The following is a 22,448-nucleotide window of genomic DNA, read 5'->3' on the forward strand; positions in this document are numbered from 1 at the left end:
TTGTATATTTAATAAAATAATTGCTTTAATGTGAATGATATAATGACCCGAGCCGAATAATGTACAAAGTTGATTCTGTACAATATCTTATTCTTCATGTCTCTATTCTGTCATCAACCGTGTTGCTTCTTTGGAAATGACTTTAGGAAATGAGATCGCCGCGCCAGTGCGCCCATTCCAATTCCATATGCTGCTCATAATCCGCACAATTTATCAGTCCCTTTCCTTTATACTGTTTTCTCTGGTGTAGTTTCTGAAGTGCATTGTATTTGAGATACAGCAAAAGCAAGCACATTTATTCATTGAGCACGTAACAAATGTTGCTCTTCATAGACACGTTATCGCATACCAACCGTGGAAAAAAATGAAAGGAAAAAAAAAGAACATTTACAAAATGAATGTCATGAACACATTATTCAACGAACAAGCAGTCATATCAAATTCAGTTTTTACAACTTTGTAGCAACCAATTCAGTTCTCTCTATTGGCTTGCCATAGTGCAAACTGTAACGTTGCCAAGGCAGAATACAAACAGGGTCTTAACAGACTTGTGGTTTTCCTGTGTCTTTTGCCTTAAACATTGTCCACATAGTGCTTCCGTTAGCTTCGAAAGACAGTCCGTCTTTCCCGTAATGCCAATGCATAAAATTCAAGTTTAGAGTAGTTCAGACGACTTGATAATGTAAATGCTCTGTTTATCTGAACCAAGAGTTAAATATTGAAGTCGAACGATATTATCTGTGGCAATAAACACGAATACAGTTTATATATTGGCTGATGATCAGGTAACACTCTGGGGAGTGATGTGTCAAGTCTATATCAAAAAACATCTGAACTCGTTTTAAACACATGCAATGACACTTTTTCTATACACTGGAAACGCCTTCTACCTTTAATTAAGCCGTCAAATTTGGAAATGTAATTGTTCACGCATATTCAGATTTTAATTGTTTTCTGTGGGATGTTGTGTCCTTGCTAAAAATGTATACTCGCCCCTCTGTTTTGAAATGGAATAGCGTACCGGACCGTTGAATTCATTTGGGTGCGTCGAAATCTCGCTGTTCTTGTTCGGCCCATGTTATTCATACACAAATACAATCTCTTCTTTGCCTATTGCACAGTACTGGGTGATGCAGAAAATCGTTGGCACGACCGTATTTTGCACGTCGAGTCGTAAGGACGCAAACTCCTGTCTTTTTTTGGTCGTTCTCAGGAACAGCCACAACGATCCACTACCATCGCTGGGATTTTTCCGTAGATGATTTGTTCTCTTCCGTTAAAGTATAACATATTTATTGGCGACATCTTCGTCGGGGTGCAGCAGGGTCCCGCCGAACCCCTCGGGTTGGCCTGCTGTACAAGGTGGGTGTGGGGGAACTTTTGCAGGAACATGTACTCGCATTGTCCTGAGCAGTAATTGGCTTTGTATCTCTTGGGCGCGATAATCCAGTCCCAACCGAAAGCCTCAAAGTCTACGGTGAGCGGATAACGACAGCAGCGCGATTCAGTTGAGTGCTCATCACAGTCAAGCCCAAGATTCCTTCTGGATCGTTTCGATGTTTCAGTCACCTTTACTTCGAGAAACGGTTGCTGTTGAAAACGAAAGGGAGACGCTGTTAAAGGAAACTCCAACACTTGAACGCTTTAGTAAAACGCTTTAAGAAAATGTAGAGGAAAATAACTGCAGATGCTGGTACAAATCGAAGGTATCACAAAATGCTGGAGTAACTCAGCGGGTCAGGCAGCATCTCAGGAGAGAGGGGGGGAGACCTTTCTTCCAGCTATTCGGTAATACGTTTCCTCGCGTGTTACCAAGATTTTAATGCCCGCTAAGACCTTTCTTTTGGGTACAAGATGAACGACATTTAAATCATGTTTGTGGTTTCTTATTAACTCTTCATTATTGTTTTATTTGATTTCCAAATTTTCCTTTCGCACCTGGCATAATCTTTATGTTTCAATTGATTTGAATATTAGTGCTATCTAATCTCAACCACCCCTTTTAAAATCTAAATAGCATTTAGATTTAACAGAATAGCATTTGACCTTCTAAAATGGATAAACTGATATAATTAATCTTGTTTTCGAAAATTCTGTAGGAATGCAAACAGGTTGAAAAGGACACGTAGGAGGAAGGATTCTCCTGATGTGAGCTCAACTCTGGTCGAAAGGTATATGGGGCATCCTTAGAAATATGTTGGACTTAGAATTGTGAAAGATAGAAAGCAAGAGTTGTTCTTTACTGCACATCATTGGTGAGAGGTCAATCCATTTCCATTGAAACTTTGAGTTCCCCTTCCTTTTTAGTATTTTTAAACATTATGGGCCAAAAGAAGGGCAAACAGGACTTAGATGGAGCATCTTGGTCTGCATCTAGAAGTTGGGCCGAAGGGTCAGTTTCCGTGCTGCATGACTCTAAGTTGAATTCTAAAATGCCCATTCTACATTTCCTTCAATATAATACAATGTGTATCCATTGAACATATTCATTTCATAAACAGGATGAGAAATAGATCAATAGTGCGTGAGATCCGTCGTTCATATAACGCCCTCACGATCAATACACCAGGAACAAACTGATATGAAAAAAAGAGCATTGTTTAAACTATGGTGCAGACTGCTGTTTTGAAAGTCATATTATTAACAATGTTGTAAATATATAGCAGGAACTAAAACATGTCCCTTGGCCCTCTGATGTAGGTATCATTATTGGGGCGGAAGGCAATTGTGATCCGGGTTCTTGCAGAAGAGGGGCAACTTGTATATTTCCATTGATTTACACCTTACAAATCTCCGTTTAGTTTACTGCGCGGATCCATAGGCCGCGGAGAGTCGTGTATTCAATAAGGTTGGAGTAATTTTAAAATTTCCTGTTCAGATAATAAATGGTTCCTAGTTCCTGGAGTGTCGTAGTTTGTGATGTCATTGGCAAACCTTTTTTCTTGTGAAACATACACAGTACGTACGACTAACCATCGAGAGCGACGCGAAAGATCATGCAGGGTTATAAATGGGAGGCATTTAGGTATTTTCTCTGTATTAAGGTGGCATTTAGTAACTTTTAAATGTTAATCATGTTGTATGGGAGGCCAATCCTTGATTAAATACCGAAACCGAAACAAGAAACCCGAAACATTTCAAATTTGTCATTTAGGGATATTTTTACAACGAATCCAACGTAACGCTTTTAAATTGACGCTCCCTGAAAATTCACAATCAAACGCACATTGCTCTTTTAAATATCCGTTTTAATTTTATTTCCTCTCGCGCGTGCTTTGTTGCCAAACAGTTAAGTGCTCAAAGCACTTTGCAGTGAAACAGCTTGAATCCTGTCCTAAATTGGATTTGCCAAATGCAGTTTGGAAACTCTACAGCTCACATTGTTTATGTAATATTATCGCTAGCAAACAGTTCTTTCATAATAAATCGGAATCATTTCTAATAAATCAACGCTACCCCCCCCCTCCCATGGGAGTTGCAATCTGAAGATACTCTTACTGCAATGTGGATTAATTAAAAATTATACTGCTTAAGTCTTCAACATCTTGTCACAATTTACCTGTTTTAAGCATAGTTAGCCAAATATATTCAAAATTTATGTTTTTCACCTTGCCAAATGCACTGTCATACTCGTGTTACGTCCTGAACGTGTTACTTTCGATGGTTGCGAGGGTATCTTTTTCATGGGGGCGGGGTACTTCTTCACAAACAAGGAAGGCTTTCAACACAGTACAACTACCTTTAATTGCCCAAGATTTCATAAGATTGAGAATGTCAGGAAGCGGTGGGAAGTCGTTAAATTTGCTAATGCATATTACTTTGCCATTTACTGTCGATAAAAGGGGTATGAAAGTAAAACGTCAGTTTCAGATTATATTGGACAAAGTTTGAAATTGAATGTAAAATAATGCCTTGTATTTTATTATTGTAGTTAGTAGAGTTTTGTCATGACTATTTCCCCATGTCTACTATTTAGAAATATTACATCAAATCAACCTGCCAAACATGAGTTTATTGAATGATCAGTACCAATATTCCATTGTTTTATCTGATTTTATGAAGCTAAGCTTAAAACCAAAAGCAGAAATTTGACGATTTTTCCAAGCAAGTGAAATGTTGCGAAATTTGTAAAAGTGAATTTGTGGGCAAAAGAGAACCATTCGCTTGTATGCTAACGGCCTATGGATATGTCTATAGATATATCTACAGGCATATCTATATATATTTAATATTATCTAATAACCTGGCAGCCTAAGCCAAAGAACTTTTAAAAACGTTTCCACGGCTTTTGATATGTATAGCTTCATTCCACTTTTTATTATATGGGCCAGTAAACGTTTGGCAAAGAAAGTGCCTTCATTAACTGATATTGGAAGAGTTAGAGCAGACTATATGTATTGTTCAAATAGAATACCGCTTACCAATCCTTCCTCTCCCACGCCCGGGGAGGTGATAGCCAAGTCGAGTCCGTTGATATCAGACGCGTTGATTTGGATTCCCCAGTTTGATTCGGGTTGTTTGAGCCAGTTCTGTAGTACGCGCTTGAAGTCTATACTTTGCCAATGACCAGTGCCAGAGTTAATGTCGAATTTTAAAGAGCGAATTGGGGTGTGATTCGTCCATTCCTGTCCCACTGGCTTTAGTCGTAGAATCTGCATAAATACCGTTGTCGTTTGTTTCACTGGCCGCAGGTATATCCAGAGATGGGCTTTGACTACTTTATTGAACTGCATTTTGGGGCTGATCTTGAAGGAACAACATTTCGGTTTGTCATCGACTTGGACACTAGGTTCAGCTTTAAAAAAGTTTAAATAACGCACGTGAATTATGTTATTTAACCCTTTCTTCAAGAATTGTATCTCGTAAAATCAACGATACATAGTAAATTACACAGATTAAAAAAAGCAATATATTATTTTGCCGTCATTACTTTAACAGTAACGATGGAGTAAACGTTACATGCATAAATTTATAACAGTACTTCGGATTTGGAGAAACACAGTCTCTGGAAACAAGGTATTTGGTACGATATTAACTTTTAAAAATAGAATCAATGCATAGGTGAAATTTTAAAACAAAACTTGTTTGTGCTGAAATGGTTATTTGCAGCTGAACTCTGTGGGAAAACTGGCAGATTAACACTTTCACTTGCAACATGGTCAGTCTTACGTGGGTGAAGATTTGTATGTCCCGTTGACCATTCTTTCTTTAATGCAAACACTTTGAGAGAGTTCCACCATAAATTGGTCTCAATCTTATCTCTCTGACCGCATATCAATCCTCCATTTTTTGCAGATGTAGCATTCAGTATCCAACGCCGGCTGACAGAGCAGTTGGGCAGCTGCACTTACCCGTCACATGCTTTGCAGTTAAAATGACCCTAATGACACACTGAGGTCATGACACCATTTGCTAGTAGCTATTAAGTTATTCCTCTACAATGAACACTAATATGCCTGTGGGACAATAGAATCTTTCTTCCCAACTCTCTCGGCATGAGGAAAACCGGTTCACTATATTGAGAAACATAAAATGTTGTTTGAGAAACAGTGGTAGAAAGCCGAAAAGCTTTAAGTTAGAATACAAATTGTTCAAATACTTAATTAAAGTTCTTCCTGAAAACTCGCATAATCCTCATTTGTTTCACGGCAATAGCTTCTGGGTTAGTTTGCATGGGCCAAACTCGGCTAAGGTTCATAGGGTCACCCAGAGTGAATAATAATTTCCCCACAACTAAAATATAATTTGATGGAACAAATTTAGTTTTGCATTGATGGCTCATAAAAATGGTGCTTTTATAGTCCCAGGTTATAAACATAGTTGCCGAAGTTTCAGGTGTACAGGAAATATAAACTGTTGCTAGTTAAGATGTCCTTGCTCAACTCCAATAGAGCGTGTTTGTGAATTCTTCTGAACAGCTATAACGTGGACAAATAAAGATTCTTTTTTCCCTTAAACTTTACACTTCTCGTTAAGTGAATTACGACCTTAGTATGTTGGTGCGTATTGTAAAGGAAAGGGAAGCCTTTTGAAACAGAATAGATGAAAAGATCACAATGAGGTCGCGATTTCCATGGCTAATAAAATCTTTGTCGAGCCGTTTGCTTTAAGTGCAACTCACATAATAACCTACAACCAGTGATATTAGTCTATCAATTGAAAGAAAAAGGTGTAAACATTATGGCAGCACACAAATCGAAATGTTGTATTACATCAGTCGTGAAATGCAGAAAAATAGTTTACTGCTGAAACGTTACTTATAATTATAGAGGCCTACTTACGCTCCGTGGCCATTGTGATGAGGGTTTCGGTGGTAGCGTGATAATCATCCTCTTCTAATAAGGCATCATTATTATCATCCCCTTGGATATCATATTGATCAAGCAGCCGTTGCAGAGGCGGGGCTTTCGGTAAAAGTTGGTTCACTGTATCCCGGCTAATGTTGGGTGCTTCTTTGAGGCGCAGTTTGCTCAGAATTTGCGATTTGATAGACTCCAGTCTCAGTGCTTTATTCTCCTTCCTCCACCTACAAGCTGAACACTCGGACACGTTATAGTCACCATCTGGCCCTTTTTCGAGCGATTCCGTTTTAATATCTGTCAGATTCGCGTGCGCCCCATCTCTGCCACCTACTCGGGCAAGTTCACCAAAGAGAGCCAGGTAAAGGAGCACTTGCGATGCTTGCATGTTCCCAAGTCTTTTGCTGGGTCCTCTTCTGCCTCCAGTTAGAGACTGGTGGGCTGGGATATGGCCAAGCGCACTGGTAAATCTCATATATTCCAACACGGCTTTTTATACTACAAGTTTGGCCACACTATTGTGTCGTAAAAATCAACGATTGGCTGCTGTGCCAACAATGAATCTAGCTGTCAGAACTGAAACCTTTCTCTGTCACTCACAGCCAACGCAGCGTCATTATTTTCAACTTCGCTCGTGTGTTTATATCGCCTGTTTATTCCAATGAACGATAGCCGAAACAATTCACACAAAGCATGGTGTGTCGATCACTTTTTCTCGCATTCAGCAAGTTGATAGGACTCAGAACGCCAGATCTCACGATTCCCCGCTGCTAGGCGTAATATGTAGTAGTTTTTGTTACCAATTTTCTACAGCTTTCGCTCAACGTCTATCCCAATTGTGACCGATTCTCTCTCTCTCTCTCTCTCTCTCTCTCTCTCTCTCTCTCTCTCTCTCTCTCTCTCTCTCTCTCTCTCTCTCTCACTCTCTCTCTCTCTCTCACACTCTCTCTCTCTCTCACACACACTCTCTCTCTCACACACACTCTCTCTCTACAGTAAATATGAGATGGTTCAGGCTACTGCAAGTTTGACCTCGTTTAGTAGACGATTGCGATAAATGGGCATTAGTTCGAGCATCCCCTATTTTGTGCCATCATCTTTCACTTCGGCTTATTAAAAAAGGAACTAAAACGCACGAGGGTGAAACGAGGACAATTATTTCTTAGTGTGCATTTTTCAAGCAAACTTTGACCGGGTATAGTTTGGCGCGCTTTAATGCAATTGACTTGGTGGACATTAGAACTGCAGACAGTCACTATTCTAAAAGAAAGGCAAAGTTAGTTTTATTCAACGCTTGCACATCTTTAGAAAAGTAGTTGTTAATTGCAGCATGCTTTTACATAGGACAGTTTAAAAAAAATCAAACTCAATATGTGACATCTAAAACACTCCATATGCTATTATGTGCATTATGGCGGAACAACACGGTCCTAAGATATTAAACTCGAATCCCTGCAATCAATTTATGTCTAGGTGGCTCTTGAAATATCATTTTTTAATATAGACGACTGACAACCAATGTTCATGTACATTTATCCCACAGAGAAGCGATGAGTGTGAAAACTGTGCAACTGAAGCAACCCCCCTATAACTCTGGACTATGTACCTAACGTCTAAGAAAACTGCATGTTAGTAGTCAAACATTAAGTGCTGTGCTGTTATACTTTGGGTTCCAAACATGCCGTTCGGAACAATGTAATGGTCAAAATATACTCCACGCAACTCCCCATCTGGTAACAAACCTACACCTTTAAAGTTCGAACCTTACACTAAACACGCCGATTATTGCAGAACGTGGAATCAGTAAAATAGCCTGAAAAGCTGAAGCTCTTCACTTTCATTCACAATCAATTGCTTTTTTTCTTGTCAACTTCTTAGATTATACTAAAAGGAACTCCATGCTAAGAAAGGAGAAACGTGCAAGATAGTTAAATACCATTTTAAAAGGCCGATTACTTGCAGGAGAGCTTGTGTGCACTTTCGTGATTTCAAACGCCGTGTCCACTCCCGCACGTAATTGCAATTAGCCTGAAACTGGAATATGTAACAAACAACGTTATTATTGTAATTCGATTTGTTGGCACTGCGCCGCCACATTTGTTAAAGAAATCCGAAAAGAGGGGTTGGATATAAGACGAGCACAGGCGTAAATTACATTTTAACACAGAAATGAGAGGAAGGACGATTCGAAGAAGCCACCACACACTTATTGCCGGTTATTTTACCCCAGGCTTCTCCTTTCCGCTGGAAAAATACCACGTGCTCCGGTGTAAGAATGGATGATGGGGTTATGCATGTATTGGCTCCGGGCATCTCACCGAACGCATACTATGACTATTACCCTACATGCTATTTTGAACATATGCCAATAAGTAACATAAGTTATTTCCATAAATATTCATTTTAAAATTATTTAACTTCAGCAATAGAGCAATATTTCGTAAGGGTGTGCAGCAATTTAATTCTGATTTGGAAAATATAAACTGCGTTTGACCTTAGACGTAGTTGATTGGGATGGGCATTTCCCAATGCGTTAGTTACAATTATTTTATTCACAAAAAGCTGGAGTAACTCAGCAGGTCAGGCAGCATCTCGGGAGAGAAGGAATGGGTGACGTTTCGGGTCGAGACCCTTCTTCAGTTATAATTATTCATCGTTCTGCAATTTAATGTCCAGCAGAATATGTGATTTAATTGTTGCATCAAAGTCAATGGAACTCCGTTCTGCTACTGCAGTGCTGCCCGCTATTCGCTGCATACTAGTGGGCTAGAAAAACATATTTCACAAATTGAAACATGCGTCGTATGGAATTATAGATGGGAGTTAGTGATAGGACCATGGCTTATAAGTCCATCTACTGGCAATTGGGCGAACTACATCATTTATTTAAACGCAACCAATATCTGATGAATTGTTTGAGCGAGATGTATCGAATGCGAATCAATACGAAAAGCAATCGCAAACATCACGTTGCAGGCAGAAACTGCCTGAAAGATGGGGAACATTCCCAACTCTCGCATGTCAATTGAAAGAACCAAAATCAATACACTGGAACGACCCCCCCTCTCTTACCCCCCGGGTCATCCATTGGGATAACTAAATTAAAAAATTCAAATGATCACATTTTAGAAAGCCGTAAATTTACGACATGGAGGCAAATTGGCAGTGAAATAATTATTAAATTCAAGTTTTGATAAACATTTCGCTGCCGGTAACATAAAATTTTGTTAATGAGAATTTCATGGTGGGTGAGCGATGGTTTAAAGGCATGGGTGGATGGACTAGACCGTTTATCACACACTTGGGCAAATTCACGTTTGTGTAATGCACCAGTTAAAATGGTCCACTGTCCAATTTTGTTTGTAATTTGCTCCTTGTGCAGCACATTTACGAGTTTGGTGCACATGTAATTGACGGATTGCTTTGCAGACGCCGTTTATTCGTGATACACAGCAAAATAATGATATCATCCGCTTAGAGTGTGACTTTGATGGAGACAGAATCAAAATAGCTATTTGGGGAGAATTAATCTCAATGAAGAAAATACCCGTGCTTTATAAATGTTGATGTATTCAACATTTCAACTCGTTTTCATACTACTCAAATTGGCTATCCCCATCAAAGTTACACTAAGTGAAACACTTCAGACAATTTGAGCACAAAGTGACTCATTATGATCTGGAATAACATTTGCCTATAATTGCTTAACGTCTTTATTAATGACCGTGTAGGAAAATAACTGCAGATGCTGGTACAAATCGAAGGTATCACAAAATGCTGGAGTAACTCAGCAGGTCAGGCAGCATCCAGGAGAGAGGGAATGGGTGACGTTTCGGGTCGAGACCCTTCTTCAGTCTCGACCCGAAACGTCACCCATTCCCTCTCTCCTAGATGCTGCCTGACCTGCTGAGTTACTCCAGCATTTTGTGATACCTTTATTATTGACAGTGTCATTTAAAAGTTCGGAGCACTTTTCAACAAGCATATTTGACGAATCACGAGCTTGAAATATTAATTTCTTCGAATATTAATGAAATCAAGCAATTTATAAGAAATAATGTTTTAGTGTATGATTTTAATAAAACGAGAAAGTTTCTGTCGTTGCCTTTTTAGAGACACCTGTATTTCTACAAATGTTCCTTTCGCCGCCTGATCAGATCATTAACCCGAATTAGAAGCAATAGAACAGTTTGTGTTTTGAGTGGCATCAGTCCTCGCCGGTATAATAAACTAACAATTGTAGTGTGTAACACGGAACTGCAGATGCTGGTTTACACCAAAAATAGACACAAAATGCTGGAGTAACTCAGCGGGACAGGCAGCGTCTCTGGATAGAAAGATGGGTTCGGGTCGAGACCCTTCCTCAGTCTGAAACTTCAGAGATGCTGCCTGTCTCGCTGAGTTTCTCCAGCATTTTGTGTTTATAACAATTGTGGTGTTGCGGGACGACTCACGCTCATTCTCATGTCTCCTGGGTTATCCTAGAAACCGTTTCCGTTCTTGAAAACCAACATGGATCCCGAAAAAAACAATTATGAAATAAAAAGTCTCGGGGAAAGATTTTAAGTTGTTGTGTGCTGGAAATTAACTCAATTAAACTCACATTTTCTGGAGACTTGGCTTGATAGTTGCTTATTTAACAATGCCATACATGCTGCATCATTTCTGCCAGAATTGATTATTAAACACACCAATATTATTTCAAAATTAATGTAGACATGCGTGACAGACTACATTTTAATCCTGTAAATATGTGTTTTGTGGGCAATAGGAAATCAAAAATCTAAGTCTGGATATTACAATGAAATTAATATATGATTTACAATTCGAAATATGTTGATTGGTCTCACAGCAATTATCTGGGTGGTAATGAACCAGAATGCTTTTACCTGAAGTCTAAATACAACCATGTCCATAACTCCCATAGAAGGCCTGGACCACAGTCTATTAGTTTTGTCAGGAATATTGAATTCATTCTATGGAAAGCTTGCATTGTACATGTTGTGAGATGTATCAAAACACATATATTTATTTTTAGAGACACCTTAGATCCTTATGCCTAGGATCCCTGTTCTCGTATAAAAGAAAGAAAATTTAACGTCCCATTTCTTTACTCCGAATTAGTTGAGTGACATCCAATTTTAAAATCTGGCCATTTAGCTTTCACTGTGGCCATCTTCCCATTTGCAACAGAGAAAGAGAAGGCCCAAAATCATGCTGTTTTTTTCTTCGTTTTCTATTCCTGTCTTTCCATCTTAACACAATCAACTTCTTTTCATTCATGTAATATCATCTGCTTCGTTTTTCTTTATCATTCTCTTAGCATGATTTTCTCAAACTTTCAACTACCCATTTCCTATGAACTGCATCTCAAAATTTAGTATTTTCTTTTCCATTTATCCCTTACTTCTAAGTTTTCTTTTGTCCTGCTTACGAGTAACAAGTATTAATTTCCCTCTCCTCTGACTTTATCTCTCTATCTATTTACTGGCCACTGTGACTGATATAAAGTCTGATGTTAATTAATCAATACCGCCAAGGCTCATGGACCAAAACTGTGTTCCTATGCATATATTCGATTTCTGGTTGTGTAACGACTTGTAAAATGTTCAATCTTACATCACCAACATTATAATAGTCAATCTTATATGACGAGACATGAGGCCAAATCATATTCAAGAAGGACAGTGGTGATTGTAATTGAAATCTAACATGATTCATTTTCAAACATAAACCTTATTCGTAAAATATATACAAGAAATATTAAAAAGTGTCTTTTTTTACATTCATTGTGTTGTTCAGTCTATGCATGCGTGGTGTTGTCAGTTCTGTACATTGGTAGTATTAGCATGATCTGTATACAGAACACCATTACCACTGTTTTGGTCTCCAGGAATGATACAAACTTCAATGGTTTGAGGGGCTTCTACACAGGCCGTTCGAGGACATTAGATTGCAGTTCTTCCCCACAAAGTCTTTGCGCTGTCTACACCAATGTTAGTGCATCTATTAGCATGTACTCCTGCAGCATGGAAGGTGGCAGCCAGCAGCATTCACCTATGTTCATCTAATTGTAAGGCCAACATGGTTGGACAGACCAAAGTTGATGATCTTCCAACTGCCGTGGATGTTTATCTTGGTGTGTGTCCTGGGTACAGCTATAGTTCAGAGAGTCAGTACTCTGTTATGCAGCTACTCAGGATGAACTTTGATAAGAAGCCATGCATCCATCTCCAGATCCTTTTTGTAAATGGGAAATCCAGAAAGAGAACCGCCTCATTACAATCATCCCAGAGCAACATGTGTTAGAAGAGATACTCTGAACATGCAGGGAGGATCTGAAGAGAATGACCCTTTCATTGCCAGCCAACGGTGAGATCTTGTGCTTGATGTGGTGTTCTGGCGACGAGGCATGCTGCCAAATCGTTTGGTCAACTTTGGCAGTCTAGCTCTAGTCAAAGAACCATCCTACAAGACCCATTATTTCATTATCCCACAGAGCCTTCAGGATGTTCCATGCTGATCACTTCTTGATGGATGCTTGGGCAAAGATTTTTTGAAACAACTATTCCAAGAAGGACAGGAAGTGTGGCAATGTCCAATGGAATGGGACATGACACAGCAACAAAGTCAGGCCTATCCTTTGCAACACCGGAGACAGGTAGAACATTAGCATGTGGTGAAACCTGGTGCTTGCCTACTTTGGTTCTACGCACAGCATGATGCAGCCAATCACCAAGACGGCCATCAAGACAAGGGTTGTTGGGTTCTTGTTTAAGGGTATGTGTGGTGCGGCTTATTGGACTTGCTCTCTTAGATCCACCACTGAAATGGCGAATAACTCCACTGATTGCCATTGCAGAGGCACGGGCATGGGCAATGCCTGTGCCAAATACAACAAAATGAAGAGCACCTCACACCTGATGATCAGGTTCTTGCCAATCAATGAGAAGGAGTGCCGCTCCACCCATCCCAATTGTTATTTCAGTCTTGCTTAACTGTTCCAGCCAATTTTTGTTACACGTCTTGGCTCCTTCAAACCAGATCCCCAACACCTACAAGGTAGTCAGAATTCACACTGGATGGGTTAGGTCTGTTGTTAAAAAGCATGGCCTTGCCCTTCCTGCAGTTGATGCTGGCCCCTAATGCCAACTCAAGCTTGTCACGGATGCTGATAAAGCCGCCGACTGGATCTGGCCGAAAGATGGTGATGTTATCCATGTACAGGGAGGCTTTGATTTGAGTGTCTCCACTGTTTGGTTTTGTCACCCTTCTTGAGCGTCCCCTTCCTGATTTGGCAAAGGGTTCAATGCTGCACACAAACATGACAGAGGAGGTGGCCAATGCTGCCTTACTTCAGACTTGAGAAGATTGCTGTTTGTTTCCCACCCGCTGCTCTGAACTGCAGGGCAGCTGAATAAATTCCTGATTCCCTCCCCAATGCCTCTTTTGGAGAACATGTGCCTTCTCCTTGTCCAAGCTGCCTGGACAAGTGTCCACCCCCTCTCCTCCCTCCCCATCCCATCCAAACACCCCCCCCCCTTCCTGCACCTCGGTGATGGTATTCCATGGCTGTCAAAGATTTTCTTGCAGGAAACAGATCAGGTTTAGTCCAGGTACCTTAATTGCCCCATCACAGGTTAGATCCAATTAGTGATAGCCATGGATAGTAAATCAGTATCCACATTCAACAAAGACAAGCATCTCAAACATCTGACATCAGTCTTCTCCCCCTCATGCTTGTAGATGGTGTTCTTCTTTGATTCTGACATGCTGCCTTCCCTCTAACTCAATTGCAATCCCTGAACAATCGACATAATCCTAGGAACGTTAAATTATGGTGCAGCATGAAGCAGGTGATTACCAATTTCCTACAAAGTAACACAACTTGCAAGTGTCAACCACTACATAAATAAATGGTTGGAATATTGCGTTGAAATCTCCAAACTTAAAATTAAAACAGAATAGAAGACCATGGAAATAATGAGAATTGGATCAATCAAATTCAGGAGAACCTGAATTCTTTACATTATTGGGCATTGAGCTCCAGGGAAATATAGATAGCTTTATTTTAGTGGAAGTACACGCATCTGTGCTAGAAAATTGTGTTTTCAAACCATACTCCTTCAGTAACTGAGCACATATTCTATGCTGAAACTTTTCTGCAATATTGAGAGGGCACTGGCATATAAGGATTGATATATTTTTATAAGAAATGTCAAAACAAGGGTTCTTTGAGAAATACAAGTAGTGTTGCTGCATTAGAATCGGGAGTTGTTCCTGATCTCTGTACTCTCATGTTCTTCCTGTGACACATTGGTTTCCCAACGTGCTCTGGTTTCTTCCACACCCCAAGAACAAGGTTGTTAATAGGTTAATTGCCTACTATAAATTACCCCAAGTATAATTGTGTGGCAGGAGAGCTGGAGGGAAAGGTTAATGGGCATGTGAAAGGGAATAGATTACAGGGAAACAATTGTGGAAATGGGATTGATAAAAATGTTCTGAAAACCAACCTAGATTTGATAGGTAAAATATCTTCCTATATTGTAAGAAAATATTTAACTTCAAATTCACCAAAACATATTTCTGAGAGCTATTGGACAAATTCACAAATTTATTTCTAGACAAAGATCTGTAACCAGACACTCATGACAGTGAGAAATTTAAGAAAATTCCAACTTTGTGATGTTATTTAAATGCATGAGGAAAAGCTTTTTCACGCAGAAAGTTGTGAATCTATGGAATTCTCTGCCACAGAAGGCAGTGGAGGTCAATTCACTGGATGTTTTCAAGAGCGAGTTCGATAAAGCTCTTCGGAATCAAGGGATATGGGGAGAAATCAGGAATCAGGTACTGATTTTGGATGATCAGCCATGATCATATTGAATGGCAGTGCTGGCTCAAAGGGCCGAATGGCCTACACCTGCACCTATTTTCTATATTTCTAAGCTTCCATATTCTGCCCATAAATAGTATAAAAACAAAGAATCAAAATAAGATGTGTTAAATAGCCAAGCGGCTTGATGATTAAGAGAGATTTAGAGATTACTGTGGATAGATCCAAAAGGCACCAACTTGGTATTTCGCAGTAAAAGATCAAATTAAATGGTAGATTGTGTTCGTAGGAGATGGTATAATATGTCATGGTGTTACACCATAAAACACTGGTCATATTATACCTGGTTTGGTTTGAAGCTCTGATCAGCAAATGATACACAAGAAGTTTCTGCTCTTTTGGGGGCAAACCAAGAAAACAAAATCCACTTTGTACTTACCATCTGAGCTGAAGCACTCGAGCTTGTTTATTTTGGGTGTGAGGCTTAAACGTGCCAAGTTAAATTGGTGATGATTATTCTATGGAAATTGATCAAATAGATTCTCATTGCAAAGTCTTCACACAACAATGACACAGGGGAAAATAGAAATACTTCAGGATGAGCAGTAAAATTGCTGGATTAAATAGTAAAAACAAGTGTTCAAGAGAAAGAATGTATATCTGGAAAAAATGATTAAAATATATGATGAATAGGTAGTAAGACTCAACATATATAACAAAGAATAAAAGTGGGACTTTAATCCTTTAATGCACCAAGAAAAAATAATCTTTAACCTCCATGTATATTTGCGCATAACGAGAGTTGTATTCAGCCTGTTACAAAATAAATTAAGATTAATTATTTTAGCTTGCAGGCAGGCCTAGTCACTACTATATATAAAACTGTTAGTCATAAAAATCGCACATAGAAATTATCAAGATGTGCCATCATAATTACATGCAAACTTATCCAGTTATTTTGGTACTTAAAGCATCATCTTAAAAATCATTGTTAGTCCTCCAGGCCTCCTGTAAATGTTTTGAATATTATATGTAGGAAGGAACTATAGATGCTGGTTTAAACCAAATATAGACACAAAAAGCTGGAGTAACTCAGCGGGACAGGCAGCATCTCTGGAGTGAAAGAATTAGTGACTTTTCGGGTCGAGACCCTTCTTCAAACTGTATAAAAATGTGTTCTGCTCCCTCTGGTACTAATGTTAATGAGAGCCTTGGATGCTAGCATTTGCAAGTATTGCATTACAGGACCCTGCATATTTAGTTTAGTTTCGTTTAATAGTTTAGTTTAGTTTAGTTTAATTTAGTTTGTTGTCAAATGTACCAACGTGTAGTGAAAAGCATTTTTGTTGCATGCTTTCCAATCAACAGAACGACAATGCATGATTACAATCAAGCCATCCACACTGTACATATACAGGATAAAGGGAATTACGTTTAATGCAAGATAAAGTCCATAAAAGTCTGAATAAAAGATAGTCCGATTGCTGCTCATCTGTCCAGATTTCCAGTAAGGCTGTAATGGTGGCAGGGGTAGTGGGTTGATGTGATAAAAGAGTTGGAGGGTAATTGTTTGGTGGTCAAATGGTGCTTATCAGTATTAAGGAGATTGCCTACTTTTATCTTTCATGATCTAGATTCACTAGAATAAAATTCAATACTAATCTCAATAGTTAATTCAGCTGATGGGGTAGTTCACCAAAGGCCACACTTTTGATATTAAATCTTTTTGAATTCTGTGAATTTTTTTGATCTCAGTGAATCTTTTTGATCTTTGTAGATATGTAAACAATATTTACATCTTGTTTTCAATAAAGATTAGACCTTCCGCTAAAAACTCAGACTGACAAAAAGAAATAGCCACAAATAATTGCAAGACACAAAATGCTGGAGTAACTCAGTGGGAGTAATGCTGGAGTAACTCAGCAGCCCTGGAGAACATGGATAGGTGACGTTTCAGGTCAGGACCCTTTTTCAAACTTTTATGTCTGACTCTAGCATTTTGTGTCTTTCCTTGGTAAACCAGCACCTGCAGTTCCTCGTTTCTACTAATAGTTGTAAGCAGCTCTTTGTCTTCTCCTATTTTGAATTGACAAACCAGGTGGTTTGTAAAGATCAGTTCTCAGTGCCAGATTTTCATGGCTGCAAAAATGTAAATGAACCGACTGGTTAATACACTAAACTTGTCTGTTTGTTCTGCAGTTTCATCTAGAATTTAATATTTGCAGACTTATCAGTAACCAATGCCTGCTGCTGGATTATCTGCAATTGCCAATGACCATGGCTAATTTTGAACTTAATGTGATGAATTGTTGGAAGATGGGTATTGAAAGTTTCTGTGAATTTCAAATAAATAGATTTTTTTACATAGATAAAAACTTGACAGTAGTTTTAGAAAAACACCTTTTTTCTCTCAGGCACTAGATCCCTCAGATCTTGATATTCCAGTAGGATGCCAGTTCACATCTACAATTCTCCACATAGTTAATTCCCAATCAAAACCATCCCATTGATGGAAAATGTCAAGACACAACAGTGCTTCCTCAGGAGAAGGACCTTCATGTTTACAAATAGTATCTTCATTCATGAGAACAAATTACTTTTGTGCCTCCTGTTTGTTCAAAAGCAGGCACCAAAAAATCAGGCCTTGGTTTCTCGAAGCTATTTTCTCTGCTGTTTATAAACCAAAATCTCTTTCACTTTCGGCGAAAATGAATAGCATTTAGCCATGTTAAAGGGAGTCCAGGACTTGCACAGAATAGGTCTAAATCCAATATTTATTGAGAAACAGATGACACTTTATCTCACTCTTCATCTACCATTGAGAGTCGAGTAGCAAAGTCAAGTCATGTTGGCACCACTGATTTCAACAGGGATTTTAGGCCTGCACTTCCAGAAGCAAAGGTTAAGGGAGATTATTTTACTTATATTTAAAGTTATTAATTATTTCTAATAGTTTTCTTGTGTTTTTTTTGTGTATTTCGAAATAAGTTTTTGCTGTAGTCTCATTGAGGCACAAGACACATGCTAATCAAACTGTTGCCTCACAACGCCAGAGATCCAGGTTCGATCCTGACCTCGGGTGCTGTCTGTGTGGAGTTGGCACGTTCTTCCTGTAGGGCCTGTTTCTATGCTTTAACTCTGAAGTAAGCTAATAAGATTGGAACGACACCCTTAGCTTATGAGTGGACCATTCAGTAGTCTTATGCTAGAGGGAAGAACCTGATTCTGGTGGGATGTGCTTTCAAGTTTTGTATCCCCTGTCTGACAGGAGAGAGACAATAGACAATAGACAAATAGACAATAGGTGCAGGAGGAGGTCATTCGGCCCTTCGAGCCAGCACCGCCATTCAATGTGATCATGGCTGATCATTCTCAATCAGTACCCCGTTCCTGCCTTCTCCCTATACCTCCTGACTCCGCTATCCTTAAGAGCTCTATCTAGCTCTCTCTTGAATGCATTCAGAGAATTGGCCTCCACTGCCTTCTGAGGCAGAGAATTCCACAGATTCACAACTCTCTAACTGAAAACGTTTTTCCTCATCTCAGTTCTAAATGGCCTACCCCTTATTCTTAAACTGTGGCCCCCTGTTCTGGACTCCCCCAACATTGGGAACATGTTTCCTGCCTCTAATGTGTCCAACCCCTTAATAATCTTATACGTTTCGATAAGATCCCCTCTCATCTAAATTTCAGTGTATACAAGTGACCAGATTGTATACAGGCCTTGATTATGTTGGCTGCTTTCACGAGCCATGTGTAGTGCAGTGGAGTTTAAGGGAAGGGGTCTAGTTTGTGTGATGGACTAAGCTGCATCCACAACTCTCTGCAAGAGTTGATGCACCCCAGTCGGATGCATTCTACAACACATCTATAGAAGTTGGTAAAAGTTGTTGGAGACATGCTGAACTTCTTTAGTTTTCTGACAAAGTAGAGGTGTTGGTGTGCTTTCTTGGTTGAAGCCTCGACGTGGTTGGTCCGGGACAAATTGCTGGTGTTATTTATGGCGAAGAACCTGAAGATCTCATGCGTCTCCTTCGGCACCATTGATGCAGCATTGATACAGCACTCTTCATTGGAGTCAATAACTACCGCCTTTGTCTTGCTAACATTGAGGTAGAGATTGATCTCTTGACACCATGTCACCAAGCTCTTTATCTCCTGCCTGAACTACATCTCATCATTGTTTGAAATTTAGCAAAGCTTTTGACAAGGCTCAATGTAGGCTGATCAAAAAGTAAACAAAAGCCCTTGGTATCCATGGACGAATTGAGATTTCTTATCCAATTGTCTGGTTGTATGTAAATTATGAGAGTAGCAATAGATAAAACCAATGAGAAGGAACAAGATGTGTAGGAGAATGAATAATATGCAAGGATACTATTGTCACTCCATTACTGAAGTCAACAATTCGATCTACTTGATTCCTCTTCCTCCACCATTTAATGCATAGCCCAAGAACAACTCCATCTTCTACCTTGTACTAATGTCTCCTCAAATAACAAATAATCAAATCAGAATGACTCTTAACAAAGTTGCAGAGTTCCTACACCAGAGTTCCTAGATTCAGCTCACCCTCCAGAATTGGCAGGGTTGGATCTCACAGCATCCTTACTGCTTTTAATATTTCACAGCACCAGCATAAGGAGACCTTGGCTAATACTGGTTCTGGAAGATGTCCTTCATGCAGGCTCGAAGGGCCGAATGGCCTACTCCTGCACCTATTTTCTATATTTCTATGTTTCTAACTCCGCTGAACAGCTGGGTTATTTGGAAATCCTGACAGTCCAGCATCCGCCTCATGCATTACTCCAGAATGTGTGCCGGGACGCAGAATTCAAGTGGTGTGTGCGTGACCAGAATCAGGGGTCGCAGTGCTGCTATCTGGACTCGAGGCCGAGTGTGCAACTGGAGCCCCGGTTTGGACCAAAACACCAGGGATCAGAAACATGGGTAAGGTTGCAGCTCTAGCCCGGTCCGGAGTCTATTTTATCGGTCCCCCTTAAACTCACCCGGTTCACAGGAATATGTATCGTACCACGGTGTCATGTGTTAAACAAAAACGTGAAATAAAGTGTGACTGAGTATTAGCAGGAGTATTGGTCAATTGGTATCAGGACATCTGAACTTCTGGGATATAATAACAAATCAATATTGCTGCAAGGTTGCCCACTCTGGTTTTAAGGGTTCTGAGGCTAATGTGGGAGCCAGTGCTGAGGGAGGTGATCGCTGATGGGATAGGTAGGTGAGTGGTTTGTGAGGTGGTCCACTACTTCTACTACCTACACAGAGTCTCTGTGCTCTTCCGATGCACGGCTTCACTGTTCTGAGTGCCATCCCAAATGATCCAATAGACAATAGGTGCAGGGGTCGGCCATTCGGCCCTTCGAGCCAGCACCACCATTCAATGTGATCATGGCTGATCATGGTGCCTTCTCTCCCCTCTGCTCACCGCTGAGGGTGGTATAGACTATGTTGTCTTTTGTTCAATTAATTTAAAGTATTTTCACCTGTGTCATTATCATTTGTGTTCCCTGTTCAGCTCCCTATTTAAGTGCTGACGTTTGTCTCTGTCTTTGCTTAGTCTTGGATTTTTCCCATGCTTAGCTTTGTAATCCTGGTGTTCAAGATTCTGGTAAAAGCCTTTTTGAGTTGAGCTTACTCTTGACTCCTGTGTCTTCTCTGCACTTGGGTCTCCTCATGTGGTGATATTGTTACACATGGGCCACAAAATTCCAGGAGTCAGTGGGAACGTTGCATGACTTCATGAATGGTTTGAGCATATTCTTGAATCGTCTCTGTCCACTTGGTAATCCGTCTCAAGACAACAACCGTTTCTGCTTCCCTTGTCTCCTTCCACCTGTATCCCTCTCCCTGGGTTTACATTTTGTGCCTCTCTGCTCTGCATGTACAGTCTTTTGCCTTCTTCCCACCTCCGGCCTTATGTCCACCTATCTGTAAATCAACCCCAGCCCCCTTGCTTGTATCCACCTATCACTTGCCAGCCTTTGTTCCACTCCCACATCTCTTCCAGCTTGCTTCTCCCTCTTCTATAATCAATCTAAAGAAGGGAACTGACCTGAAAGGTCACCTATCCGTGTTCTCCTGAAATGCTGCCAGACTCACTGAGTTACTTCAGCATTTTGTGGGATTTTTCATGGAATAGAATATCAGGAATCGAGTGTTGGGAATGTGAATGACATGGCATGCCAATATGGTAGACTGAGAGTAAATGGGGCCACAGTGCTGGAAATGTTGGCCTGAAAGATGTCAACTGGCATTGGTTCACTTTGCCTTTTGTAGAATTTTGTAGAAACAGCATTTTTCCAGGTCTCAGAAGTACATAGAAGGATATGAATCATTGCTGCCTAGTAGACCATGAGTTTTGTACCATTTTTGAGATGTCTTGCACTTTTCAGGAACTTTTTGGATGGATGGTTATTGAACGTTTGTGCAAAAAGATTCCTATCAATACCCCTGCTCCATATTATTTTCTATAATTTGGACAAGTGTTGCAACCAGGGCAGGACCTTCATTGGGAGCAATAGGTCCCTGGGGTATGTTATAGGATCTGGGAATACCAAAACATGGTACACTGAAAGTGGCATTCTAACTAGATAAGGTGCTGAAGAAGGCCTTTGGCACACTGGCCTCCATCAGGCATGAAATCTTGTAGAAGTTTGGATATTACATTACAGTTGGACAAGACATTGGTGGCACTCTTGGAATATTGTGTTCTGTTTTAGTCACTCTGCAAAAGGAAAGATGCCATTAAGATGGAAAGGGTGCCGAGAAGATGTATGATGCCAGGACTCGAGGGCCTGGGTTACAGGAAGCAGTTGGTCAACCTAGAACTTTATACCTCGGAGTACAGGAGGTTAAGGGGTGATCTTATAGAAGAATATAAAGGTATATTTAGGGTGATTGCATGGAGTTTTTTCCCCAGGTTAGAGGAATGAAGAACTAGAGGTTGAGGAGGATAACTTTTTCAAAGAGGGCATATGGAATAAGCTGCCAGATGAAGTAGTTGAGGCAGGTACAATAACAAAAGACTTAGAGGTTTATAAGCCAGGCATGGGCAAATAGCACATCTTGGTCAGTATGGACAAGTTGGGCTAAATGACCTGTGCGCATGCTGTATGACTATAATTCTAACTAAGTGGCAAAAATAGAACCAGCAGTACAACGAGAATGATCTTCGGAAGGAGCAGAATATTTCAATATGATTTGTTATATCTTAGCCTGAAATAACCCCAACTCTACCATTACTATCAAATCTAGCGAACCTGATTCATCAAGAAATGCAGAAACAC

The 22,448-nt window shown here is 40.0% G+C and overlaps 1 protein-coding gene across 1 annotated transcript; it reads right to left on the reverse strand.

Moving 5' to 3' along the window:
• mstnb (myostatin b) lies at positions 1-6,750 on the reverse strand. Its single transcript, XM_078404104.1, has 3 exons — positions 6,282-6,750; positions 4,422-4,795; positions 1-1,590 (listed from the first exon to the last, which is right to left on the reverse strand). Exons 1-3 carry the CDS (start codon positions 6,685-6,687, stop codon positions 1,210-1,212), a joined length of 1,161 nt encoding a protein of 386 aa, XP_078260230.1. The 5' UTR covers positions 6,688-6,750; the 3' UTR covers positions 1-1,209.
• Between the last annotated feature and the right edge of the window lie 15,698 nt (positions 6,751-22,448).

The sequence above is a fragment of the Rhinoraja longicauda genome, chromosome 8, assembly GCF_053455715.1.
Source record: "Rhinoraja longicauda isolate Sanriku21f chromosome 8, sRhiLon1.1, whole genome shotgun sequence".
In the NCBI taxonomy this organism is placed as follows: domain Eukaryota; kingdom Metazoa; phylum Chordata; class Chondrichthyes; order Rajiformes; family Arhynchobatidae; genus Rhinoraja; species Rhinoraja longicauda.